General features: G+C 40.4%; 3 protein-coding genes across 8 annotated transcripts in view; 1 reads left to right on the top strand and 2 right to left on the bottom strand.

Annotated features, from left to right (window-relative positions):
- Positions 1-3122, bottom strand: part of lrch2 (leucine-rich repeats and calponin homology (CH) domain containing 2) — a 31958-nt gene extending 28836 nt beyond the window's left edge. For all 3 annotated transcript variants that reach the window (XM_044221360.1, XM_044221362.1, XM_044221361.1), the window contains exon 1: positions 1224-3122. In XM_044221360.1, coding sequence (XP_044077295.1) covers positions 1224-1905 — 682 coding nt within the window. In that variant the 5' untranslated portion in view covers positions 1906-3122. The remainder of the gene's footprint in view (positions 1-1223) is intronic.
- A 143-nt stretch (positions 3123-3265) lies between these two features.
- On the top strand, positions 3266-14024 carry zgc:163098 (uncharacterized protein LOC100037380 homolog). Of its 4 annotated transcripts, none has more exons than XM_044221354.1 (24): positions 3266-3458; positions 4482-4566; positions 4784-4895; positions 5518-5627; positions 5796-5863; positions 5956-6056; positions 6137-6201; positions 6282-6447; positions 6534-6733; positions 7219-7262; positions 9675-9779; positions 9868-9934; positions 10182-10351; positions 10453-10615; positions 10727-10806; positions 10898-10985; positions 11074-11202; positions 11375-11564; positions 11881-11961; positions 12042-12105; positions 12228-12378; positions 12555-12665; positions 13359-13537; positions 13633-14024. In XM_044221354.1, the coding sequence occupies exons 1-24, from the start codon at positions 3313-3315 to the stop codon at positions 13751-13753; spliced, it is 2796 nt and encodes a 931-aa protein (XP_044077289.1). In that variant the 5' UTR covers positions 3266-3312; the 3' UTR covers positions 13754-14024. The 4 variants fall into 4 exon arrangements, with proteins under 4 accessions (XP_044077289.1, XP_044077290.1, XP_044077291.1 ...); XM_044221355.1 differs by having other exon boundaries at positions 3341-3483; XM_044221356.1 differs by having other exon boundaries at positions 3367-3505.
- A 123-nt stretch (positions 14025-14147) lies between these two features.
- On the bottom strand, positions 14148-26495 carry wdr44 (WD repeat domain 44). Its single transcript, XM_044221358.1, has 20 exons — positions 25938-26495; positions 24923-24956; positions 23718-23801; positions 22687-23305; positions 19600-19748; positions 19379-19474; positions 19110-19246; positions 18470-18553; positions 18253-18359; positions 17504-17655; positions 17274-17412; positions 17126-17187; positions 16893-17009; positions 16664-16786; positions 16368-16559; positions 16140-16241; positions 15919-16034; positions 15492-15619; positions 15249-15383; positions 14148-15157 (listed from the first exon to the last, which is right to left on the bottom strand). The coding sequence occupies exons 1-20, from the start codon at positions 26012-26014 to the stop codon at positions 15069-15071; spliced, it is 2742 nt and encodes a 913-aa protein (XP_044077293.1). The 5' UTR covers positions 26015-26495; the 3' UTR covers positions 14148-15068.
- Positions 26496-27868: the final 1373 nt, after the last annotated feature.

Below are 27868 nucleotides of genomic sequence, written 5' to 3'. Positions count from 1 at the left end.
CTGTGCATAATATTTAGCGCTTCAGCTCTAAGAGGGTATAGGTTTCTCACATTACTCAGGTGCAAGCAATTTAAAATGACATCCTTATATCACATCATTACACCGAGCTAACTAAAATACATGGTTCATGTCTGGTTTGGAATCCATTGCAAACACTAAGGAGGTCACTCTCTTTATACATCTGGATCACTGACACGGAAAAGCAGTATATACAGTATATTGAGATCTACTACCCTTATTTTTCCCTTACTTTTGATTCCATGCATGTGTTTAAATTTGTCAGTTTTCAAAAAGGTTAGGATTTTGAAAAACCTGTGCGGGTTTGAAGAGGTACCAAAATCTTCAAGCAGAAAATTTTAATCTCTTGGGGTAAGGGCTCTCCAACAAATCAGACCTGCCATGAGCTGCACATGACAGTAACACCATATGGTATGTGGACATGTCAGAGGAGGAAACTATCACTCTGATAACACCGACTTCAGGAAACGTGAGCCTAATGACCTACTGACTGACTTGACTATATGAACACATTATTTTAATTACCTCTTGCAAAGAACAGACTTCCTCCTCTCCTCCGAGAGATTATGGGCTATATGGGCATATGCACTCAGGCAGGCATGTAGGGGTTGAGGCTGCAAGTACACTGCATCTTTTGTCTGGTTGTGCCGAAAATGACCCCCCACCCCAAAGAAAACAAAAAAAAAAACAAGCATGTACGTGTATCACATGCTCCCCACAAATGTGAGTGAGCGAGAATGTACACCTGGCCTCTCGGTTCATTCATGTTCTGCTCCAGCAGCCCGGTGCCAAATCAACTGCAGCTCGGTGTGCAAACCACTGCACAGCGCCTGACTTGGGTGCGCCTGCCGTCTCATTCATGTGTCTCAAGGGGGGCTATTGAAAGCTGTTGGCGTCGACCAAAACAACCATACAACAGCAGCCTTGTGCAGTACAGAGGTGATATATGGGCCCAAGTGGACAGTAATTACAACCAGGATGTACAGTAAATGTGCATTTACAGAAGCCAGCTCAGTGCACGCTATATCCCTTTAAATATTGTCACCTACACGTTAATGCGCCTCTACCCAGAAAATCAGACAGAAATCCATGCACAATGCGGGCGTGCTGCATTCACAAACGCATAAATGTAAACACATTTTTATATGAAGCACATTGGGACTGACTCGTGGTTTCCTATAGTCCATGCATGCACAGCAACCCACCTGCTTGTGTTGTATCGGTCAGATCGTAGCTCATCCCCGGGTACTCCCTCAGCTTCCTACCGCTCAGGTTCAGTATACCCGAGCACACGGCATCCTCCAGAGCCCGGTCCAGGCTGCGGGCCGTGAGGTGCTGCTGCTGGTGCTGGTACTGGCTGATGCCCGGGCTCCAGTGAGGTCCGCTAGAGTAGTGATGGCTTTGAAGAGCCGTGACAGCTCCCACACCTCCCTGACTAGACGCCATTTTCGTAAAAAAGAAATTACTCTTACAATAATAAGAGCGCACAGCGGCAGTTTCTCCGCCCATGCGCATATTGGGTACATACCCAGGACGGACGCTAGGGGATGGGCTTCTGAGGTGGTGCTTCTGCTGCTGATGGTGAGCAGGGTATGGTGGCCATTTTAAGCTGTTACCCTTCCTCCACCTGCTAATACCAAACTCCAGGCAGGGGCCCCAGTGCAAACATACAGAAGGCAGGGGCCCTTCATGCAATCCAACATTCAGATTTCCATAAATCTGAGTCCCAGTGCCTGGAGGGCAGTGGATGGTTATTGACAAATTATGATTAATCACTATGATAACAACAATAATGTATACTACTAATACTACACAACACAATGCATCAGATAATCTGTATGATACAGGAGATTTACAAGAGAAGTACAGCACCATATATAAAGTCATTACTGGCCTACTATTGTTCACTGGGTATCAGTTATGGTTTATCATCTGCTGCTTCCTGCTACTCTTGGTTAAGGGATAGCTAGGCCTCCTGGCAGACTGAAGAGTGGAAGCTATGGGCAAAATAATTATTTATACATAGATCTTCACTGTGATAACTTTCACAGCAGCTTTATTGAAGAAGGATAGCCTATGTCCAGGTCCTAATGGGCCATTTCATTTCCCCCCTAATGTCACACCAGAGGAGCACTAAAGTAGCCCCTCTGGTCAGCCCAAGTGGCCCTCATCTGCCCAAATGGCCCTCAGGTCAACCCGTGTTTGTCCTCTGGTTGGCCCAAACACATCTAGTCTGTTTATAGCCAGCCCAAATGTCCAGTAAGTGCCTCTATGGTCAGCCCTATGATAATTAAAAGATAATATAAAATATGAAAATACATTTTACTCTAGCATTAAAAACTTGTGGTGACATTTGCAGCAAAGCACTGTTGCAACAAACAGCTGATTCCTCCAAGCGCCAATGTTTCCAACACCTTTAACTTTATTAGTTGAATTGATATTTTAATGTTTTCACTCTGTGACTGACCCAAACAGCCTCTGTACAAATTTTTGTTGCCATTCGTTTATAGTACGAATAGACCAAATAGTATAGAACGAGTATTGCCCACAGTCTACATTTTTACTTACTATTTTTTTTCAGATTTTCAGATTATTTGCCCATTGCAAAGCTTATGTTGAAAAAGATGAAAGATGCATGGAAGATATTTCATGCTATGGTTGATATTCAAGTTGAGTTCAGTGACATATACTGTATTGCATGGTTTTATGTATTGGGGTATTTTCCACCAGATAGTTTCTGTCATCAATCAAATGATTGATGATGAAGGTAATTTGAGGAACATAGGTAACATTTTAAGTAACATTATTCCATCAGGCACTATGGAGATGAGAGAGGAAGAGCTGCTAATAATAGTCTTCACCTGCTTATTTGAACAATATGTGTGCTTAAATTAATATTTACAATACACAAGTTGAGTTCAGTGACATGTGAAGTGGCAACGCATTGAGGGGGCCCCCCAAACCAAATCCTGCTTAGGGCCCCCAAAAGTCTCAGGCCGGACCTGACCTAATGTTACCAAAGTATGAAAAATGTTAAGGGTGTAAGGACCAGAAATAAGCTTCTGTTGAGTAGAAACATATACATGTTTTCTCTCAACTACAAGACCCGTTAAAACCTCAAACTTTAGAAAAGGTCATATGCTGTCTATTACAAGAAAACCCTCCTACTGTATAGGTGACCACAACACACATGCGAATATAATAAGGTAGCACTCTGTAAACTGCAGCAATAAGCACACGAAGACTTTACCAAAGAAAGCCAAATGTCCATAAGAATGAGAGAATGTCTCCTTCATGAATATATGCGAGCAGCACACAGAGACAGACTCATTTGTTATCGTGCGGACCGGGCAGGCGTCCTCGCTGCGGAGCGCCAGTCGGATATCTCGCCTCCTGATAGCATGTTGTGATAGAAATCAATTGCCGTCGCAAGCAAAATGGTGAAGCAATAGCATAACACACATTGTAAGTTGCAGTTTTAGCTAAGGTATGAAGCTATGTGCATGCAGTGTGGTTTAATAGTCTCCTGTGCGGTCAGTCGGTGGTGGTTTGTGACGTTTCAGACGAAAATACTGGACTGTAATGTTAGCTAGCTAAGATAATTGGATTCACTGTATGACATCCAGAGTTAGCAGATGTTAGCGATTAGAAAGGGATTTTTGCATCTGTATGGTTTATGGGATTATCAGGATAATAGTCGACGTAGAAATGACAGCTGTATTTAGCATTCCTCATCTAAAGGTTAACGCTGGGTTAGCTTACCATCCCACTTGAGTCCTAGCTAAGCTAAACATTAATGTTAGCTAACGTTAGCAAAGTGCAGTGATAGCTTATATTTATATCAGGCCTTTTAAACACCGTTTGTGCTGCAAACTGACTAAAACAACGTGTGCGTTACCTCTGCGGCAGAGGACATCCAGGATGTTCGTTTAATGGTATTATTAAATTGAAACAGCTATATTATGTAATAGAGTTTATCTGCTTGGCTGTAGCTAACTTATTATGAATAACAAGTTCCCACCCCCTCTCAACATATGTTTTAGCAGTTTGCTGTGTATGAGAGGTATGAATAGCACTAGATTTGGCTTTGTGTTGTTCAAATGTGTTGTTCTCCCTGTCCCCCAGAGGACCAGGGAGGTGTCTTTCTAATTATTGTTCTCCACTGACTCTGAAAGTGATGTAACATTACAGTTTGTGCACACAGCATAAAGGATGTCAGACTTTTTTGAGACAAGGATGCATATAACAGGATTAGAATAATCTGAACACCAAATGGGTGAAATGGTTCATATGCTTACTTTTAACTATCAATAGAAAGGCTGTTTGAGGAAAAAAATAATAAAAGTAAGGGGATTATGTCATGAATTGAACAGAGATGTCACTATCATTTTTCTTTTTTATCTTAAAACAATTGATTACTCAATCAATTTTCATTGTTTTTATTATTATTTACTTATTTTAAGTTTGAGCATGGCAGATAGAAAGGGAAAACCTGTCACTCCAATCAAAACACTCACAAAAAAAGAACAAGAAGAGCTCAAGAAAAAGGTAAGGAGGCTGGGGATGTTATAATATATGATTTAGTGCTTTTTGGATTTATAAAACTACATTCGTAGTATGGGGATACATGTTTTTTCAATAAGAATATGTGTGAAATAAATGCATATTAGTAATCACCAATCTTAAAAATTTGAAATTGATCAACAGTGAACTAACAGAAGGGATAAAATGCATATACTGTACATGTTTCTGTGTGATTTTCTAGGAGGAAGAAAAAGCAGCAGAGGTTTTTGAAGAATTCTTGGCGTCATTTGAGACGAGTGAGAAAAGCGGAGTGAAAACCTTTGTCCGTGGGGGAATCGTGAATGCAACTAAAGGTCAGCAGCTAGGTCTTGGTGACTTTCAATCTAGCATTATTTTAGAACGCAGCTACATCGCAATTATGTTCCTCTTTTTCTCCATGGGAAGTCTGGACAAAAGATGAATCATGAGTTATCTGTTCCAATAATGTTAAACTGCATTACCTGGACATCTTTAAGAGAACTGAAAATCATTATTAAAGAGTATCAGGCTGATTCAGCAGTGAAATAGTTCACCATCTTAATTATTCCGGGCTCATATCTTTTGAATGGTTTAGTAAAATTCATCCACTCTGGGGACCCACTGTCAGCAGTCCATTATCACTTTAATTTAAAAAAAATAAATAAATAAAGCTTGCCCAATACTGAGCAGTTCTTCAACTTACTGTTACACTTAAAGACATCCCTTTAATTTAAATCTTAACTGCAAACACAGCAGCAAGACTGAGACTCAACAAATTCATATAAATTATTGGAAAGGAAGGCCATTCTGTCCACCTTATTCTACAGGAAGCTGTTCAGATATCCTGAAAGAACAGTGACGACACTACAGCCTCCTCCTGTTTTTACAGACTTAAATTACTATAACCTAATGAAGTGTTGGATAGTCAGTGTTCAGGACTTGCTATACTTTTTGCAGAGGAGGAAGCAGAAGAGGTCAAGAAAAGTAAGCTGTATCGACCTGCTACGAAGTTAGTCCCCGTGTCCCAGCATGTCTCACCAGTATCATCTGCTGAAAGCAAAAAGTCTGTAAGTTTGTACTCTGATGTTTGTGTAATGGCATAATTACTGAATTACTGTGCAAACTACGTATTTGCACTTATCTTTAAATGTTGCTGATCTCTCACTTTGATCAGTGCAATTGTACTATCAGTCAATTGTAATAATAACCACAATGGCTGCCTGTTTGATCAACAGACATTTAAAAGAAAGACAGAAGAAAAGAAGAAGAGTAATCTTGAACTCTTCAAAGAAGAACTTAAGCTGTAAGTCTTTTTGCATATGTGCCTGATATCAAGTTTAAGTTCAATCCGTTGATATCTTTGTGGCATACGTAAGCCTATTTTAAAAAATGCAGAATACAAGAAGAGCGCGAGGAAAGATATAAAAGGAAAAAAAATGACCCTGGCGGAGGAGGAGGAGGATATGGAGATCTTGACATACCGTCAGGACGTTCAAGTAAGAGTCCTTCTTGTTTTATTAGTTGAAAATTGCTAACCTCTAAATCATGCTAACCTCAATCCTGCTTTTTCCGACAGCATTATATGATGACCTAACAGTGCCAACCACCACTAACCTCTACATAAGCTGCATTAGCCCAAAGGTAAAGGAGCACACTGACTTTGATTGGCTTAGTGCAGCATAGGCATACATTTCTCCCTGTTCATTTTTATCATTTTTCAGATGAACGAGGAGATGCTCTGCAAAGAGTTTGGTAAGTATGGTCCCCTGGCCAGTGTGAAGATTATGTGGCCCCGAACAGACGAGGAGCGCTGCAGGACCTCCAACAGAGCCTTTGTAGCTTTCATGACACGGAAAGATGCAGAGAGAGCCTTGGCTGCACTTGATGGTACAGTTGACTCTTGGAAATAGGCAATAACAGGTTTATCTAATAATCGTTCCCCTGTTGCTCTTATTGTACGTTTTGTATTGTAGGAAAAGTGATTATGGGGTTTGAAATGAAGCTGGGATGGGGTAAACCAGCTCGCATTCCACCCCAGCCTCTCTACACACCAGTGGGGGTGAGGGCCACACCGCCACCCCCATCTGGTCTGCCTTTCAATGCTCAGCCAAGGGATCGCTTCCGCAATGACTTCACCAAGCCGCTGGGCATGTCCAAAGGGGAGCTTGACAAGGTAAAATTGTCTCTTTTCTCGGGGGTGTCTGCATGACAGTTATTTCTCTGTAAATAATGCAAAATAAATTCATGTCTAAGAAGCAAAACTGTAATTTGTCATCAATCATTGTCAAAAGTTGGGAATCTTATTATTATGTTGTATGTTTGTTGATTAATTTAATTGATCACCTTGTCCGTGTCGTGCCATATTACAGGATGCAGGGGTATGGTAATGCACAGTAGTTGTGACAGTGACTGTATGTACAAAATGTTAATATAAACTTGTAGCTCTTTAATCTTTGAGATAAATTAGCCTAGCTAGTACAGATGGTATAGCATTTTAGAATAATTTACTAGCGTACTAAAGCTGTGTACCCCCCCCCCCCATTTCACTGACTATGAATGCTATCGTCGTTTTCTATGCTGTATGTATCCTGCAGTGTTTCATCTGTACAAGTACTCACTTTTTAATATTTTCACTATTTGATTTGACTTCACAAACAGAGTCTGTCCGAAGCCGTAGTCAAAGTGGTAATCCCAACCGAAAGGTACACACACTCTTCTTACTACGACTGACCAGCTGTTATAACACAAGTGTTCTAGGACAGAGGCTGTGGTGCACCGTTCTTATATCCATATACTGATTCTTTGACATATAGGACATGGTAGACAACCTGAACTCTTTGGAGTGTTGCAACACTTGTGGACATTATTTAGTGTAGATGTCAAAGGTCCCCATGGCCTCAAATGTATACACAGTGAATGTAATTAGTATTTTTTGTGTCTTTTTCTCTGCTCAAATACCTCCAGATAATTCATGTTGTTCCCATCATAATATTAATGTGTGTTATTGTGAAAAGCGAATAGCAATAGGCTTTGTAAATGATTGTTAGAGCCATCGATTTATACCAACGTCTTTGAGCCCTGGGTTTCTCATGGGTTGGCTGAGACACTGCAGACCGATACAGCTAGAAGGCAGATAGATTTAATATTAACCCAAGTCAGATGATGCCAGAAGCAGATTCATGCTAGTGCCGTAAATCATGCTAATGCCGTAAATCAAATTAGTTATTGCTTCAGGTTAGAGTAGTGAGTAATGTGAAAGTCTAACTGCAGTGGATAATCAGCAACTCGGCATGAACACCGAACAGTGATGCTCCAGTTCAGAGAGGTTTTGGGCCTGAAGCCCCAATCCGCAGTAACTACTCTATGTAGCTGCCTGCAGAAATGTTGACAACCCTGATGCTGGCTTATGTGTTGAATATGTTTTGTTCCAGTTATTGCCTAAAAGTACACATTTTGAGAGCATTACATCTAATGAAAATGTCCTACATTTGGTGGCCTTACAGCTGAGTACCAACCATGTGAGAATTTTGTAGTTGAGACTAATCTTTTTATTACAAAAGTCTTGCAGATACGGAGCCCTAGAGTGGCCATAGAGAGAAAAAAATATATATATCGAGGCCAGATTTTACTACAGTGAGCGCTCGAAATGCTATTGCGTGCGCACAAGATACAATTTGTTCCCACATTGTGATGAATTCGTAGGCACAAGGGAATATACAGAGATCCAGCGCAACAGACCAGCCTTTCTCCCCAAAGCATGAAGTGGGTAGTTTACTAGATTAGGATATCAATCACTATGTGTTCGCTATAATAGAGCCTTATTAACAGCTAATTGGCTTTATGGGGTTACAGTACATTCTTTAAAATCACAAACCTAATTATGTGAGGCATGTTTTGCGCACCCACATATTCTTACACACGGATGCAGTTAGCTACCAAGTGCACGAACTGTACACTGACACTTAAGGACTAAACTATAAAATCAACCTTAACTTGGCATAAATTTCTTCACCATAAAAAAAGCCTACGTTGAACGTATAGGTTGGTTATCACCACGCAACTATGGTAGGTCTTAATCCAAGTATACCCACAGTGTATAAAGACACGCACAATTCATTCATTGTATCTTGTGCCCACAAATTAATTAAAACGTGACAACGAATTGTATCTTGTGCGCACGCAATAGCATTTCAAGCGCTCGATGTAGTAAAACTCTCTCTCTCTATAACCACTCCGGGGCTCAGTACACAGAACCAAAATTGGCCACTAAATTCTCATGTAAGTTTGATGGCTTGAATCTTCTCAACAATCGAGGTAAACTTTGGATTGGGGCTTTCAGTTCTTAAAGGGACAGTTCACCGCAAAATCAAAATTACATATTTTTTCTCTTACCTGTAGTGCTATTTATCCATTAGATTGTAGATTTGTTGTTAGCAGTTTTGTGTGGGAACTATCGGTAGAAAGAAAATAGTTCCTACATGAAACTGCTCACAACAAGGTCTGTGGATTATCTTGAGTAACCGGGTCCTGATTTCTGGAAAGAGACGTTGCTATTGAGTTTTTCAAATGTATTTTTTTGGCGCTTTGAGCACCACAAGCCGAGTGCCATATAGTCCCATTATATATATAAAAAAAAAAAATTAAAAAAAAACACACCACACCAAAACAATCTAGATGGATAAATAGCACTACAGGTAAAGGATATATGTATTTTTGATTTTGGGGTGACCTGTCCCTTTAAAACCTAAGTCAGTGTTCATAAATAGATATTGTGATGTGTGTGATTTCTTTTACCCCACAGTGACCCAGCAATATTAAAATATGCTGACACAGTGTCTGCCCCATGTAGAAGGCAGTGACTATGCAGTTTTGTACAGTGGAATGTCCCATGAGCTGTCACCTTATGTTTTTACATTTTTAAAATGGTGAATGCTATGACATGGAATGACACTGTTAGTCAACTGCTTTCAATCTGACAGCCAGCCTGCAGTTTGCATGGGCCACTAGTTCAGTGTAAAGAGTTACTAGAGATCTCATGCTGTAACTTACAGACAAAGAGACGAGTGTGGATTGCGAGTTTTGACACAAACTAATACACTCTTCTTTGCCCACAGGAATCTATTATTCCTTATTCACAGGATGATAGAGTTTGTGGTGCGTGAAGGCCATGTTTTTGAAGCCGTAATAATGAACAAGGAGAAAAACAATCCAGATTATAGGTAAGTATTGCTGTACCCGGTCGTGTGTTGGTCTTGTAAGTGACCTTGTTAGGTACATGTTTAATTTGCTCATTCTTTATTGTCTCAGGTTCCTTTTTGACAACAAAAGCCAAGATCATGTGTACTATCGCTGGAAACTGTTCTCCATCCTCCAGGTATGCTTTTACTGCAAAGCCTTGATTCTAAAACACTGCAACCACCAGGGGTTTATCTGGAAGAACTAAAAACTGTTCTTTACTAATCATTTACTTGTTAATCTCATTTTATGCGGAATAGCGGTTGGAGTAATGCTGGTTTGAATACCCCAATTCTCTTTAGATTGATGCTTTTACTCCATGAAAATGAAACTGTGGTGTATCTGTATGTGAGTTTCCATGTACCTGGCCTTCATCCTTACCACAGGGAGAGTCCCCAACAGAGTGGAGGACCACAGATTTTCGTATGTTCCGGGGAGGCTCTATATGGAGACCCCCTTTCCTAAACAACTACTCTCAAGGAGGTGAAGATGGGGCAGAGGTAGAGGAGGATGCTTCCCCTGAGGAGGAGGTGAAGAAAGGGCAGCTCAGAGCTGAGTAAGTATTTCTAGCAGGCATAATGACATTTTTGTTTGTAACTTTAGTTGAATTTAATGTAGACCTCTTATTATTCTTCTGTACATTACAATACCATTCAGGCACAGGCAGAGGCTGGAGACATTGCTTAAAGAGCTTACTCCAAGCAGAGAAGATATTGCCAATGCTATGCTGTTCTGTCTCGAGCGGGCAGATGCAGCAGAGGAAGTAGTGGGACATATCACAGAGTCTTTTTCCTTGCTTCAGACGCCCCTTCAGCAGAAGGCTAGTTTGCGTTCTTTAAATCTTTATATAAACAAATTTACACAGAATGTCTGTGTAAAGATGATTTCACTCATCATATTTTACTTTTTTCCCCCCTTCTTATTCCCACAGATTGCCAGATTATATCTTGTGTCAGACATCTTGTACAACTCATGTGCCAAAGTAGCCGGTGCATCATATTATCGTAAATAGTAAGTCTTTCCCTCAATTCAGCTTTAACACTTTTATTTTACATATTCTCCATCTGACAGTGTCAAAGTGTTTCTGTCTCTGTCTTTTCAGTTTTGAAACAAAGCTAACACAGATATTTGAAGACCTTAATGCAGCGCACAAAAACATACAAGCCAGGCTGCAGGCTGAACAGTTTAAGGTAATCATGTCTTTCATTTGCCTCACACAAGGACATTTACAAAAAATAGAAGGAAAAAACTAAACATTTTCATCTCCTATCTCCACAGCAAAAGGTCACCAGTTGTTTTAGAGCTTGGGAAGACTGGGCCATATACCCAGAGCCTTATCTAATCCATCTTCAAAACATCTTTCTGGGCTTCGCCAAAGCAGTGGAGGAGTCGACAGAGACAGCAGAGGCGAGCTGAATATTTATCTGCTCATTACAGACATTACCTTTTTCTAACGGCATTTCAACTAATTGGACAGCTGTTCATGTTGAAAAATATTTGAACATGACAAAGATAATGTTCAAACATATTTGGACATGAACAACTCTAAACATAGGTTCACTTGTCTGTCTCCTTGCAGGAAGTATCTTCCTATCTCGATGGTGCGCCAATGGACAGCACACCTCTAGGTGGGTTACCTTTGAACAGAGCTCCTATGGATGACCTCGACGGCTGCCCCATGGGCTGGGACCCTCTGGATGGAGTCCCTGTTGATGACATAGACGGTGTTCCCTTAGGAGTAGCCATTGATGACATTGATGGAATGCCCTGTGAGTCCACCTTGTATCAAAAGCACATCTTTCAACCAGAAGTCCACAGTTTCCTGTTCCTGTTGTCAATTATCTGCCCAACTCAAGTGTCTTAGATCAATACACTGATCCACCCTCATAGGTTGTCTGTAGCTGAGTGTGCACTCTGATCTCAGTGAAAACAGGGCATGCAAGTACATGATTTTCCTACAGGGATTAATAAAGTCATCAACTTCATTAATTAGAAAACATAAACTGAAATCATGGTGTGACTCAAAGCATATACTTGATGACCTGTCTTTGTCCTGACCCAGCTGTCTCTTTTTTTTCCCCTTAGTGGATGAGAGCAATGTTCCCCTCTCAGGAGTGCCTTTGTCTAAGTGGGAGAAGACAGGTGATACTGGGGCATTTTCCCAAGGTAACACAGGTCAAGATGCACTCTGTATCATATCAGTCCTCCCCCTATGATCCTGCTCATCTTTCTCCTTTCTCTCCAAGCCAAGACCGAGTCGAAGTGGGACATGGTGGTGGAGCAAGACAGTGAGGACGAAGTAAATGTAAGGTAAGGCCTCTGTGGTTGGTATCAATACATCATCTGTCTTTGTTTGTGAAAAGCATACACAGTATACATAAACAGTGAAATGGTTTGGAAATGTATTGTTCTCCTCTCTCTCCTGGTGACAGTGTCAACTCACAGGATGGAGATGAGGACTCAGAGAGTGACAGTACTGATGACTCCTGCAGTTTGTCCAAATATGACAGTGCAGACTTCCAGAGCTCCCTCAGAAGTTTTCAGATGTCTGAGAGCAAAAGGAAAAGGCTGAGAGAGCTGGAGGCAAGTGCACTTAAAAAAAAAAAAAAAAAGTTGAAAACAGTGCTTGCTTTTGTAGAAATAATGTGGTTCAACCCATCCACTGCCTCCCTTTGGTAGCATCTTCAACCGTTTGAAAAGAAAATATGTCAAATTATAGTTAATAAATACGCAGAACTGATTAGATGTGTCTGACACAGGTAAAAGTTATGAAGAACCAAGATGAGCTGGAATCTGGCAAGAGGCAGAGGAAGTCTGGGATGAGTATACAACAACAAGTGGAGCACTACAGGAACAAACTGCTACAGAAGGTGGGCTACTGGACAGTTTTATTGTATTTTATTTTACCCTTAGATAAAAAGTAGGTGTCCTGAATTATTACACCAGTTAATTACAGTTATTATTTACACCCAGTATTTATTCTGCAGTGAGGGATCTCTAAAGCAAAAATGCAACCATCACTGATGTGTAATAGAAATATTTCTTTAATTACGATCAGTATGGGGCAAAACTTACAAGTGCTTGCTATGCTATGTTTGTATTTTACGTTTAAATTAAACCATGCAAAATTGCTGTTTTGTTTATGGGAGCACAGTCTTCATTGAATACTGAAGAACAGAGTTTACACTGCTCCAAGTATAATCATGTGTTCTTTCCTTGTTGTTTCACTGAATGAATTAGGATGCTGCACTTTTGATACAGAATTACTTTTGGCCACACAGAGAAAACAGCTTACTTTCTTAACTGTAGGTGTCGACGTTGACATGTAGACATCTGCAGGTTTGAAATACTGTTATTATTTTTCCATTACTGTAAGTGGAACAGTTTAGCAAGTGTTGAACCGGTCTGACATTGACCAAACAGCTCCCCCTAGTGAAGAACCTGCAGGCTATTAGGTGTTAATGAGTTAGAAGCCAGTCCCATGTGGTCTTTGCATCTTAACAGGCAAAAACATAGAATCCTACATCTGACTTCAGTGGGATGTTCTATCCTGTCTACTATAGGAGTTTGAAAAAGATGAAGAAAAGAATGAGACATTGACATCAAAGTCTAAAGACAAGTCAAAGGATGACAAAAGGGACAAAGAAAGGAGCAAAAAAAGTGATGACGGGGACAGAAGACGACGATGGAGTAGAGATCCTGATGACCGGACCCGAAAATCAACGAGCATCTCCCCTTTAAAGCAAGTGCCATGAGATGTTTTTGTGTTGTGCCAATGCATTCATCCTGATTGTTATTCTTGAAGTCAGTCTGTTATATGTTTTGCCCATTCAATAGGACACGGTCTCCTAAATGGTCTAAACGTTCCCGATCACCATCACCCGACCAGAAGGCAGGCAAGTCCAGGTCACGGTCACCACATCGCTTCCACAAGAAGACAAAGAAGAGCAAACATTGACTCTCAACTCTGGACCCTGTCATCCATTAGCCTGTTGGTGTCCATGGGTTGCACAACACACTCCTGCAGTGCTCTTTAAACAGACTGACATGTTTGTTCTCTTGGTCCCAACTTACACTATCCATGCAAGATTCAGCACTCTTTTGTATGATGAAGTTTGAACACTGTAACTAATTATATATATTTTTGTTTTAAATGTTTGTTTTTAAAATGATAACCAGAAATGTTGCTGCAAAGTTCTGACAGTAAATAAATCACTGTTGGTGAAGAATGTGTGTGTGTGGAGGATATGATTGGTAGGGCCAGGTATCAAAATATCTTTACTGTTACTCTACTGAACTGTTGGCATCGATTTGATTTTTAAAGGTTAAAAAAAGGTTATCATCAAGCATTCTTCAAGTTTGTATGGATTTTTATTGAGGAAATTAATAGATCATTTGGTTCTGTTTACAAAAGCAGTAAGTATGCAATGTTACACACTAAATTTACAGTACTATTATATAATGAAATGTGCTTTCATTGAACAAAAACATTTATCAAAAGTACTTAAGAGCTAGTATTGTGTTTGAAAAATTTAAAGATACCCAGCCCTAATCATTAGTAACCGTATACAGATTTCCTGTACCGTAGATTTGCTGTCATCAGCTGAAATGTTTGATATATTTTAGAGGAAAGCTTGAGAAGTTGAATTTAGAAAAGCAATATAGATTTTGTAGGCACAAACAATTTGTAAATGACATTTCAAGCCACCTTGCTTTCAAGACAAATGGTTACATCTCTACACAAGACACATTCAAATGTGTGACTGACATTAGGACAGTGTCTTGCACTTTTTAGGAGTTAACTTAATTTTTCTGAAATGTGGGAGCAAAAGAAACAAGTAAGGTGCCCATACTGTTACTAATAGCCTTCTAGCTATACTCAGTCTTGACCATACAGCTATAAATTTACATACATATCTGAACAGACTTAGTTTCTGCTCAGACCACACGCTTGGCATTTCCAGCTATTCTTTTCTTAATGCCAAACCATTCACAGTTGCTTGGTATTAAAGATAAAAAATAAAAAAATGTGACAGGGAATCACACTGTGTCTGTTTTGTAAAGTCCTTTTCTTCCACCCATTCCCTCGTCTTCCATTTTAGGGTCCCTGTTCTCCCGAAAAAGCTACAGACAGCTCAGCTCTTTGTCTCAGAGCAATAACCATTAGGTAGTTGGGTGACGTCAGATGGCCCCATGACGGGCTGTCCTTCATCTTTAGGACTGATATCCGACAGACAGGCCTGTATGTGAACAGCTGACAACCTCTGAAGAGCTCAATACTTTTTTACATTGATGAAAACCTTGATGGCTCCAGTGAAGTCAGCAGAGAGTAGAACCTCTGTGTGATCTGTCTTCAGGGCTCCTGCAAATAGACAATACTATTTATTTATAGCACTGAAATGGCAGTCTTGACATCATGAAATCTGTCCATGAATGAATTCAAGCAAACATACCTGAGGGTATGGTTTCAGAGTCTGTGGAGTCCAGGCTCTTACACTCTGCTTCTGGTTTGTCTGCTCCAGCTTCTTGTGGAACAATAAGGCTTGGGTGGGGTGCAAAAATCGCTGAGGTGACCACTGCATTGTGTGCTGAAAGATAAGTAAAGCTTAAGTGTCAGTTCAATCAAGGGGAACAAATTACTTAGACATGTAGTTATATTAAAATTATGTTCGTCATTCAACACACAGCACAGTTACCCTTAATCCCTTCCCAGAAGTCATTGCGGTCCCGTCGTACGGATGTGAATTTGCTCAGGTCATGGTAAGTGCTCCAGATGTACACATACTTATCCTCTGAGCCACTCACTATGAAGGAGTAGTCATGACTGTAGGAAGATAATCCCACGATAAGTCAGTCTTTGTGTTCAAGGTGCAGTGCAACATATAAACAAGACTTTGTGCTTACTAATGGCTGAGCAGTTTAAAGTAAAAAGGTCAATATTCAAAAGAGCCCATACTCATGTTTAATACTGGAAACTGACTAAAAAAATTATGAGAAGCAGAGTTTAGAGGCAACATATGGGCAATAGCACTACTGCAGTTCATGGAGAGAGATTTGTTAGTTGTTGCTAATGCTACTTCAAAATGCTCAAGTAAAAACTACATGAAAGGTAACCACCCTCACCTGAAGCTTGCCTTGATCTGGCTGCTGCTGTTGACATAACCTTTGTATTTCATGGACAAAGACAAGTCCCTCAGGTCATAAAGGCGAATGCGGGAATCATTAGAGGTCACCAAAATCTATCAGGGGAAAGAGATTTGTTATTTAACAAGTCTGAATGACATGCCTCATCATAGGGACATCAACATACTGTAGATGTATTTGTAGTGGAGATCAGATGCTACCTTATTCTCTCCAGGTAGAGGTTCAATACCAGTGATTTTGCGTCCAACTTTGTTCCTGCCTCTGGTGGACCTCACATGAATTTGAGTGTGGTATTTCAGACGCTAAGGAATATTCAAACAGAAAAATACATTTGGTTCAACGTGGAATGAATAGTAATATCAATAGCCAAAAATTGATAATAACTTCATAGTGAAACCATGTATTAGCAGAAAAAAGTAGCTCAGTACCTCTGTGTCATAGAAGATGCATCGACCATCGTAGGTGCCGATGACAGCATACTTCCCATTTTGGCAGAAATTAGCTGCGGTGATGAGGCGTGTTTGGCCATCCACCTCATTCCACAACGCCACCTTCTTGTCTGGAATGTTCCAGAGTCGTAGCTTTCCATCCAGAGAGCCACTTAAAAAGTATCTGTCATCCTGGGAAACAAGAAGCAAGTGTTACTAAAAATACAGTCTGGGAGCAAAAATGAATAGATGTGTGATTTGTGCTGAGAGAAGTAATGCAAGGTGACTCAACTTACTCTGGGATGGAAAGCAATGGCTGTGACAAAATCAATGTGCTGAAAGCAGCAGAGACACTCTCTCCTGGATATATGCCATAATCTGACTGTTTTATCCATGGAAGAGGAGAGTAGGAAAAAGTTCTAGATTGACACAAAAATGGAAAAAGTAAGAGGGGAGATAAAACCAGTACTAAAATGTGTGAAGGAGGAGGGATACAATGATAAAGAGAGGGCAGTAAGACATCACCTTGGACCAGGACAAGTCCAACAGATCAGCTGTATGACCTTTATACTTGCAGAAGGGGACTTGACGGAAAGGGGCATTCCTATCTTCTGTCTCTGGGTCCTCTGGAACACAACTTGCCTAGAATGAGAGAGCAATCTGTTAGGAAAACATGGAGTCTCACAACTGTAAAATATACAACATTGCAATACTAACCGGATGACTCACAAATCAAAGGTGTTATCAATTTCACTCACCCCGGGATCGTCAGATTTAGAGGAGCATAAACTTTCCTGAGAAGGAGATGGTGAAACTCGACCTGGAGAAGCCAAAACAAAAAGAATCTGACTGCAGCTAAATTAAAATAATCAATCATCATACAACAAAAACTGCTGATGAGGTTACCTTCAGTGTTGTACTTTAATCTCATATTATTGAAGTAGTCAAAGGCAGTCTTCAAGACCCAGATGCGAACCACATTATCTTGGCCTGCGGTTGCCAGCAGCCTCCCACAGTGAGAGAACTTCATCGTCCAAACAGCCCCCTGAGGAAAAGACAAAGATGCTGTAATACAAGCGTTCATTGTTGCACATCTTCTCTTAGACGTTAATAATCAAAACTTAAGATCCTCTTACCATGTGCTCTCCACTCAGGTCCTGCACAACCTTAATCTGATCAAAGTCAAAGGGACCCTTGAAGCTGTGTGCTGCCTTGAACTTGGCAGGCCTGGTGTAAGGCATGCCCTCATCGTCACTTGATGACGGATCATCCTGATCTGTATGAAACACTGAGCCCACCCAAAACGAAAAGCATAAGTGAGATTATCAAAACCTCGGCAGTAGCATTAATATTTCATAAGTATGTGCTGGCATTGGCAAATCCTTAAAAATGAACGTATACATTCATAGCAGGTCACTCTCTGAGAAATTTAAAGTTCATTAAGCAAAGGGAAATGAATGATCTGCATTATTAGTGCAACAAAGTTTGCTGATTTGATTGCTACCATTTATGGTTATGACAGTGAGAAGTTAGACTTAAGCTATTTGTCCTGTAATATCCTCAGCACCCACATCCATTTACAAATGGCAATCTCAACCAAATCTCTTCTCCTGCCGTCACTTATCTGTGCTCTGCATCTTGTACTTCCACTAAAAAAAAAAAAATAGCCATCCTATCAGGAAATGTAATGTGTAATGTTTCTGAAGTAGTTCTAGGGACTGCATAAAATATTAAAAAACCACAACATAGTGTAAAATGTAGTTTAAAGCAATATATTAACAATTTAGGCACTTTTCCCACATCAAAACATACACAGTTACATTTTAAGTGTTTTCCTGAAATCTAACCATCTTCACAAATGCTTCAAATTACTGTGTTCTTTTACCTTCATCACGCACACTTTTCACTTTGTTGACTGCCTTCTCTCCATATTCCTCAGCGAGATGCTTGGCCTTCTTCACAGACTTGCCCAAGAACTTTTTAAACTGGGTTCTGGTTAGAAATAAGGGTTACAAATTATTATATACTATATTTGATCATGTGGTGATAAGGGCAAGAAAATAAATTCCAGCAACAGACTATAAGAAGCCACTAATCCTTACGTTTTCTGTTTCAGTTTTCCTCCATCTGTGTCTGCGAGTGGAGCCTGAGGCTTGTCATCATCATCTGACTGTGCTGCATCATTCCTGAGAGGTAAAAATATAACAAATCAACTTCCTCTACAAAATGTACCATTTGTTTTTACATGATTAGGCTTCTGGTTTGTCTGATCCAGCAGATTAGGAAAATGTTGCAAATGTAAATGTGCAAGCCTATTCCCTTGCCAAGATTTTTTTGATGGATGGTCAAGTGCCTGGATTCAGTATAGTCTTTCCAGCTTGGACTTTTTCAAGTGTGAAGCTGTCACTGTTTCTCCTTGTCTCCAAAATGCCTGTTGCTTCACTAACTTGAAATGAATGACCAGTGGTTGCTTTTGTGTCTCCTTTTTACTGCTTTATGTGAATACATGGTCAGTGAATGTTAAATAAAATCATTCCAACATTGAGCTGTTTATTGCGTGTAGATTACTTTTGTTTTCATTGTGTGAATCTGAATTGGTGTTGCGTGTTATCAATGAGGCCTTCAAAACACACCGGGTTAATATATAGGACAGTGTTGAGAAAGATACATATATGCTACTGGCTACCTGCGGCAATTATATTTAAGAAAACTGCAGCTAATACAGAAAACTTTTTGGCTTACGTAATGTACTCCTTGGTCCTCCTCATGATGTGCAGAGTGAGAGGGTTAATCCCTGAAGGAAGTTTCTCTTCTGCCTGGATTAGAGGGATCTCTTCCCCAGTGTCCAGATTCTTGATCATCACACTGGCCAGGATTTCCTGTTTTAAGATAACACACAATTATACATTCGGTGCATAGAAGGTTGGTGGAAGGAATGTGCTAGATGTTGGGTTATGGCTTGGTTTCAAGCTGAATAAAGGCAATAAAAACAAACGCAGAGGGACTCTTACTTCATCTGTCAGTTCTCTACCAGAGTTGGAACGAGGACGCTGAGGGCCTGGAGTTTGTCCTCCACTCTCAGATGAGGCCTGTTCATCCTCATTTTCCTAAAAAAACAAAGCAAGCAATGGTGCAGTTGTGCAATAGATAAGCAAACTGCTACTACAAGTTTCATTTTTTAGCAGCTCTGGATGAGCACCAAAAAAGGGGTCAGGTCTGCAACTTCACTGACCTGTGCTGTCACCACCTTGTCCCCACTGGTGGCACTGGCCAGATCCAAAGAATGCTGCAGCTCTTTGGTGAGACTCCTCACAGTGCTGCTAGGCGACACCAGGCCAGAGGGCTCCAGAGCATCGCAGCTGACCGGACTGACCGAAGACACTGGACAATCAACAACAGAACACAACACTTCATCTGAAAAACTGGTCATCTATTCTGTCTGCTTTGCATATGTGTTTCCATTGTAGTTGATTATGGATATTACAGTTTTTCTCAAATGTTAAAACACAAAAGCCAATCCTCTAAACCAAATGACCAGTTGTCTAAACACATTTACTAAATCTAGCCATCATTTTCCAATATCATAAACACATTTCACATGAAGACACAATTCACAAAACACAATCCTCCGTTCTCATAAATCTTGCTAAAACACAAGTTGCAAAAGAACTCTGCTCATATTCTCAAATGAAAGCTCATGTGATGCAAAATGCTTGCCACAGTCAGCAATATTTGAACACAATGAACACACCTGGCGTCATTCATTACACACAACGACTCAAAATTGAAGACACTTGTTGCTAATGCTGTGACCACATGTATAAAAGCAAGTTCAGAGTGCACAATTTGCTGAAGATTCCAAACAAACACAATGGATGAAGGCCGAGTCAGGGGAAGAGGAATTCGAGTCAGAGGAGGGAGAAGAGCTGGCCATGGAAGAAGAGGAGCAGGCCAACGAGGAAGAGGAGTTCAAATCAGAGGAGGAAGAGGAGCAGGCCAACGAGGAAGAGGAGTTCAAATCAGAGGAGGAAGAGAAGCAGGCCAACAAGGGAGAGGAGAAGGTCCAGGAGGGAGAGCAAGACAACCTCGCATTACGGACGAGATGCGAGCAACAGTCATTGACCATGTCATTGTCCATGACATGACAATGGCTGAAGCAGGACTACGAGTCCATCCAAACCTGAGTAGGTTCACCGTGGCCACCATTATCAGGGCATTCAGACAACAGGTATTGTACTCTATTGCTTTCTTTGTCACAATACAATTTTACAAGCCTGTGAAAGTAGTCTATTGGTTTCAAATCAGTTGTTACTGTATTGTAAAACATGTCAATTGACAACACATGTTTCTTTCTTTAAGAGTTGAAAGAATGCCACATAGAGGTGGGAGGGTTGCCATATTTACAGCGGCACAAGAAACCCTCATTGTGGATATGGTTCGTGAGAACAACCTCATCAGACTCCGGGAGATCAGAGACAAAGTCATTGCCGATAATGTCAACTTTGAGAGCATTGATGATGTCAGCTTGGCCACAATAGACCGAGTTCTCTGGCACCAAAAGATGCGGATGAAACAGGTCTATAGGGTTCCCTTTGAGCGTGACACAAAGACCTACGTTACGAGTATGTGCAAGTAAGTATACATCCATGTTCACAGTACAGTTAGTGGACATACTGTGTTGCTCAGTGGCCTACATTACTTCTTCTTCTGTGCTACCTGATTGACTGTTGTTCTGAACACCTGTGCACTTTCACATTTTCACAGAGGATATTACAGTTGGATGCGATGGCCAGACCTCATGAGTACCTCTTCCTGGATGAGGCTGGCTTCAACCTGCAGAAACGAAGGCAAAGAGGCCGTAACATCATTGGCCAAAGAGCCATCACTGAGGTTCCTGGCCAACGGGGGGGGGGGGTAATATTACTCTTTGTGCGGCCATGGGTTTGGAGGGGCTCGTCCACTGGCATGCTGTCGTTGGGTCTTACAACACCCAACGTCTCCTCACCTTCCTAGAGGAGCTAAAAGACATCCTCCAGGACCGCCAACAACACCATCCTGGGCCCGCACATCACATTTATGTGATCATTTGGGACAATGTACGCTTCCACAAAACAAACCAAATCAGAGTGGTTCACCACCAACAGGAACCACTTTTTAAACGTCTGTCTGCCACCCTACTCCCCTTTCCTGAACCCTATAGAGGAGTTCTTCTCATCGTGGAGATGGAAGGTTTATGACAGACAACCATACACTAGAGAGAACCTCCTAAGGGCAATGGAGCTGGCCTGTGTTGACCTCCCAGTGGAGGCCTTCCAAGGATGGATTCGCCATTCCAGGGCGTTTTTCCCGCGGTGCCTGGCAAGAGACAATATAGCCTGTGATGTGGCCCGATGCAGCTCAGCGACATGATGCCGCACAGTGATTGTGGTGTGAATAAAGTAAATAAAAAAACTTCACACCCTGATCATGTTTTCAAGAGTACTGTTGTGTGCAATATATTCTGTTTTTGCATTGAATTGTGTTACAGTAGTGTACATGCAGAATTTACTATAGATTTATACTCTTCATATGAAACTCACAAATCTAAATGCCTAATCCTCTGCAGAGATCTAAGAACATCCATTACTGTAAAGTTTCTAAAAATATGCATTGGCAGTTATGAAACAAAGAACCTTCTCACAAATTGCGCATCGTGTTTAATTGTTTTGCTGTAGTGTGTAATGATGTGTATAGTGTTTACATTTTTGAAAGCTTCGAGCTGCTCTTTTGGTGTGAAAGTTTGAGTTTTGAAGTGAAGGTGTGTTTATGTAGCTTTAGAAAAGGGTGTTGTGTTTAGACATTGGGGAACATGGAGGAAACGTTTGTGAAATGTGTTTTAGCATTTGAGAAACTGTAATAGAGAGAAATTTTGCCAAGATGCTTGTCCTCTGTTAAGTAAAATCTCAAATATAGAGGGGATGCTATGAACTGTTCCTCCATTCTTTAAAACACATAGTGGAAACTCGTGTATACTGGCAGCATTGAGCACATTTTTCTCTTTTGTAAACAAAAGGTTACAACTACTTGATTGATCTAAAACACTATTCACACTTGGTGCCTACAGGCCTGTCATTCATTTAATTATGTTTTGTAGTGCCCAGTGCAAGCAAACCAAGAGCAAAACTAGGACTTGGAAAAAGCTATTGCTCTAAATGTCAAACGTTTAAACAGTTACTAATCCAGTGGTGTCTTAAAAGGTTAAGTTCAATGTTTCAAAACACACTTTGGATCAATGCAACACTTATCAACTTTAGTGTCATTAACTGTGCACTTTCTCTACCTTCCAGTCCACTTGGCCTCAGACGCTCCTGAGACTTTTTGGAGGGTAGACTCTGCCAAGACGGTGGAGGCGGTCTCGGTGGAGGACCTCCGCTGGGAGGAGGTGGGCGTGAGGGAGGAGGCTTCTTGGTGCTGGCTACAATGTCTGGTTCCACTGTGAATTGCCGTGGGGGTTTCATAGGCCCAGAGGAGTCCGAGTCAGCCGGCCTGTCTGTAAATGGGACCTGGTCTAAGATATCTGCTGGTCTCTGCTCCTGCTCCTCTTCTGCAACAGCAACACCTCCATCAGGCTGACTCTGTCCAACAGTGCTGGTGATGTCTGGGGGCTGAACACCTTCTTGTGACCCAACTAATGGCCCTGGAAGATCTGTGGGATCAGGGGCAGGTATAGAGCATGCTTCGTTTGTTGCTGCACTTTCCTGTTGTTCCTCTGGCCTCTCGACAAGCTGAGGTTCGAGAGCGGGCGCTGCTAACTCCACAGGAACTTCCTGAGCATTATTCTCTTCATTTGGCTCCGGTTCTGCTCTTACATCAACATGTAGCTGATCTAACAGCTGAGCCACATCACCAGCATCACTAACACTTCCCTTTTGACTCTCCTCAATGATGCTATCAATGATCTATGAGGAAGAGATAATAACAGTTTAGAAATACACCAACTACGATACAAGTTTCTATGTCCAGCTCAACTACAACAGAAATATTGTGTGTGCTGTACATGTACCTTTTCTTTTTTTCTTGTCACAGTAGTTAACACAAAACACAAATTCACAGCAAGAGTGATACCCACATAAAAACCTGAATGGTACAGCAAAGGACACACTGCAGGATATGCCATTACTAAAACATACCATCATAGATAATGGCTCAATTTGGCATCTATGAGATCTACACTAACTTATACTTTTCTTATACAAAATAAAAATCTGAGAATATGATGAAACTCCAACATTTTGATAAAGATCTCTTCTCTTTCCATTTTAGTGGAGTCATCTCGTGTGAGACACTGCGCAATAATAGAGAAAACCATACCAGTAGGGAATCATCTTGCTGAGTCTCAGATGCGGCCACTCCGCAGCTCACATCTTGTGCAGTGTTTACTGATCTCTGTGAAAGCTGTTCAGAAAACCATACAAATTTTTTTTTACCTACAATATATACACATAGGAAATAACAAAAGTCACATGCCAGCTTTGATTTACATTAAGGCTCATCAACCACATCTAGACTGGGAGAATCTTATTTGTAAAATAATGGTACCTAACTAAAGAAATACATGATTAATGAGCACATTATGTAAGTTCTCTCATCTAGCTAACTTTTAATTGGCCTTTTTTCATTTGATGTAGACTGCTTGCCATGAGGGTAAACTCTGATGCAACTTCCTTTTGCTGCAAACTCAATGTTTTCAGTAAACTTTGCTGATTTGAGGTGCAGGGCTAATGCTGGCCTGTGAGCAAGGTTCACTTCTGGGTCCATTCCAATATCAGTTCAGTATTGTGTTGCAGTTCAAGTAGTTCTTACTTGTGGTCTCTCATGAGCAAGAGTAATTTAAATTTCAGTTGTAACTGTCTGTGTGGGAAGGGCAGGCAGACAAACAAAGCCAGATGATTCATTTACATTTAATTTCCATTTAATTTCCATTTTTTCTAGCTGTCCAGAAGGAGGCACCAGATAACCACTGTAGGAGGAAGACATCATAGCAAAGGGTTGAATATTTGCAGTCAATGGCTCATTACTAAACAGGCTGTGTTAATGTTTTCACACAGGCTACCAATATCTTACCTTGAAGTCACTTAAGGTAGGCACAACTTCAAGGAGAACTACTATAAACACTGCAGTCACCTCTAGATAGTTAAAACACTTAGAACAGTCAATGTACTGTTTCAGTAGGGTCCAGTTCAAACAGCCATTGGTACCTGAATCTGGTAAAATACCTAGATTCATTAAGGTCCAAGTCTGACAAACTCTCTCTTTTATAACTAGCAAATTACTACACAAACAGTTTGTAATTTTGCTAAATAACAACCACTAACAATCAGATGCAATCTATCTGGCAAAAATAACTAGAAACAAACTACCTCAATATTTTCAATCTGATAAAACCCTATATATTAGCTACCTCCACTTCATTTTCAAGCCTCGGTAACAATAAAACTAAGTAAGAATAACTATTCCAATAGCGACTCAGCAGATACTGCCTTGTTTCAACAGTGGCTGGGTTTAGACAAACATACCTGAGGCGAAGGAATGACAAACTTTGCAGGTGACCTAAAAAAAACACAGTTCAAAAATGCAATGAAAGTCAATGTCTAAAATACAACATTCTAAAACACATCTAATCTGAAACCAAATTTGTTATTATTTTATCTGTCCCATTGAGCAGTTAAATTAATGTGTATGAATTATAATTTGTTTATCCCAAAATGTAATACAGATTTTCAGACCTATTCTATCATTAAACAAAACTTTCTGGACATGGTTGCTAATGAATGTCTGACTCTGAAAGCAAGACACAGACAAGGATTTTTGATTTAGTGCTATGCTGAATGTTGTTTAACTTGATTAATATCATGCATGTGAGATTAAGTGACTAACGTACTGCATGGATATTTACACAGTGGCCTCCACAATTTATATGTCCTGTGAAAAATTATCCACCAGCCACTTGCCATAATGTAAAAGGGACATAAAGTCCAAGAGGCAGAGTAATAGTTTACTATTGGTGTAATATACATAAATCCATCATAAACTAGCATTTCCTAACATTATTTTGACAACATGGCATTGTATCCTGGTTAATCTTGACTTCAGTCGTTGTGCCCACCAGCCAAAACCCCAAGCTCCCACAACGACAGCCAGTAATTTCTTGGTGGTGTTACAACAAACAATGTTTTTGAAGGTAAACTGTCAATTTGATCTCAGGAATAACATCATGTGACTTGTGTGTTGGGGTAGACTCTAAATGCACTTGCATCAAACAGCTGTTGAATTATGTATGATACTATGCAAGACATTTTAATGGTTTGAACACAATTGACTGGACAGTAATTTGCACCTGACTCGAGACTTGTCTCTGAAGCAGCTCAGTTAACTGTCTATAAAAATTAGCATTTTGCTAATTTAACGTTAGCTGTCAATACCAAGTTGGCTAAATACATAGCTTACTTAAGGCATGAGATAATACAAGCAGAAAACATGTGCATCAGTGACACTTATCTAACGTAATATTATCAAAATGTGTTTCCTTACACTTTTGGAGATGGGGTAAAATTAACGTCCTCAGGAGCATCATAGAATTCCTCGGTGTCACTTGTATCTGACGCCATGCTAACATGAATTTAGATCGCTAGCTAGTCAAAGTTAGTCGCCAGGCAGCTGTCTAAAAGCCTAACCTGCGAATGAACGTGTTACACACATGCGCGTGTCTCTCTATATACTGCCTTCACGATATTTATGTTTAATTTAAACGGCTTGGCCCTGGCGTCGACTCGTCAGACAACCACTTTCCTGTCCAACGTCACGTCATAACGTTACAGTATGCTAGCCAACTGCTAGGCTAACAAATGTAATCTGGTCGTACGGCTGACCAACGCCTACTGCTAATTAGCTTTCTACCCTCTTTTAAATCTGTCTCGTTCACAGCGCATTATCTCCCATAAAAGCAAACACCAAAAGGCGCGTTTTTACAAAAGCATACACTTGGTCAGCTGTCAAGCTAACTGAGCCACTGAACCGCGTCATAAACAAACCAGAAACACAGAAAATACATGTTAGCGAAGTGAGTCAAAGGGCGGGGCTCAGGCGCTCTCTTCTTCTACGTCACTGTTATGACAGTTGGGGACGATCTCGAAACACTACTGCCCACTAATGGACTAATTAAAGAACAGCAAGCAAGAGAATGTAAAAATTGGCTGTGGTATGACATAGAATGCTGAGTAGGGAGTATTAGTAGGGAGATTTTCGTTACATCCAAAGAGTACACCAGCAACAGTATTTTTCAAAGGCTGGCAAAACATCAGCCAAGGATGAGCAGCTAAGAACTGAAATCAGTGCAGGAGAGTCTAACTGATACTGGATACTTTGAGGCAGATACTGATATAGATGTTTGAGAATCTAAGAAATCCAATAACAATATGTGAGCTGTATAAGTTTTACACATAATAAACACATTACATAAATAACATATTTTGAGAAGAATTAAATTATCTATGTCATATCAACACTGTTTCTAAATTTCCTCATGCATATCTTGCAGTGCAATTTCTTGTTATTTATCGACTGACATCTATCTATCTATCTATCATTTATGTATTCTTTATCCTTCCTTGTGTAAATTTTACTTTCTTGATTTTTCTTGGACCATGCCCTGGTCATGTATCAATATCTGTTTCACAGTTAAAACACTGCCTCCTTCTCTGCCAGGCTGCAATTCTTCATGTAACATTAAAGCTTCCCATATCTTCCACATTCAGCTCATTCTGCTTATTTATGCTCCTTGTAACACAAGGGCCACACACAGTGATAATCACAACTTTGTTTATTTAATTGAAAGTGATACAGAAATAATAGATTCTGATATGTAAGTACATGGCACTGTATATCAGTTAGATGCTTCTTTAACTGCCAGTGCAACTCATGAGGTGAGAACTGGTTGTTAAAACATGCACATAAATTAACAGCTGCAGGTCCCATTCATTCACACATGATGAAGGCAGGCACTTCGAACTGTAGAACAGCCAACAATTTAGCAAAATTACCATTGAATTTGATCTGTTCCGACAGCACTCTTTGTTCCAGATCATTGCATCAGCTGAATAATAACGCTCTTGCAATTTAACCGATGATTTGAGAGGACAAAATGGTGGAGGTGGTAGAGGAGCAATTATTAAACTCAATGAAAAAAAGCATCCGCACACTAACTTTTTTTTCTATAGAGGAGTGATTATTGAAAGAACCTCAGTGCATTTTAATGAATGCATACATTATTTTGCTTTGGTCATATTGTAATTGGAGACTGAAGTTGCATTAATGCTATCAAGCATGGATCAGATATTAATTGCAAAAAATAATCACTGTCATGCTATAAGCTATCAACATTTAATTATCCTAAAACCCTTTTAAATGTTGGTAACTAAACCCTGAACTCACAGTTTGTTTTGCATCACAAGGTTGCTTTTTGA

This window comes from Siniperca chuatsi, linkage group LG14, assembly GCF_020085105.1.
Source record: "Siniperca chuatsi isolate FFG_IHB_CAS linkage group LG14, ASM2008510v1, whole genome shotgun sequence".
NCBI lineage: Eukaryota > Metazoa > Chordata > Actinopteri > Centrarchiformes > Sinipercidae > Siniperca > Siniperca chuatsi.
The sequence above is the reverse complement of the archived record's forward strand: the minus strand, read 5'-3'. Positions and strand labels throughout refer to the sequence as shown.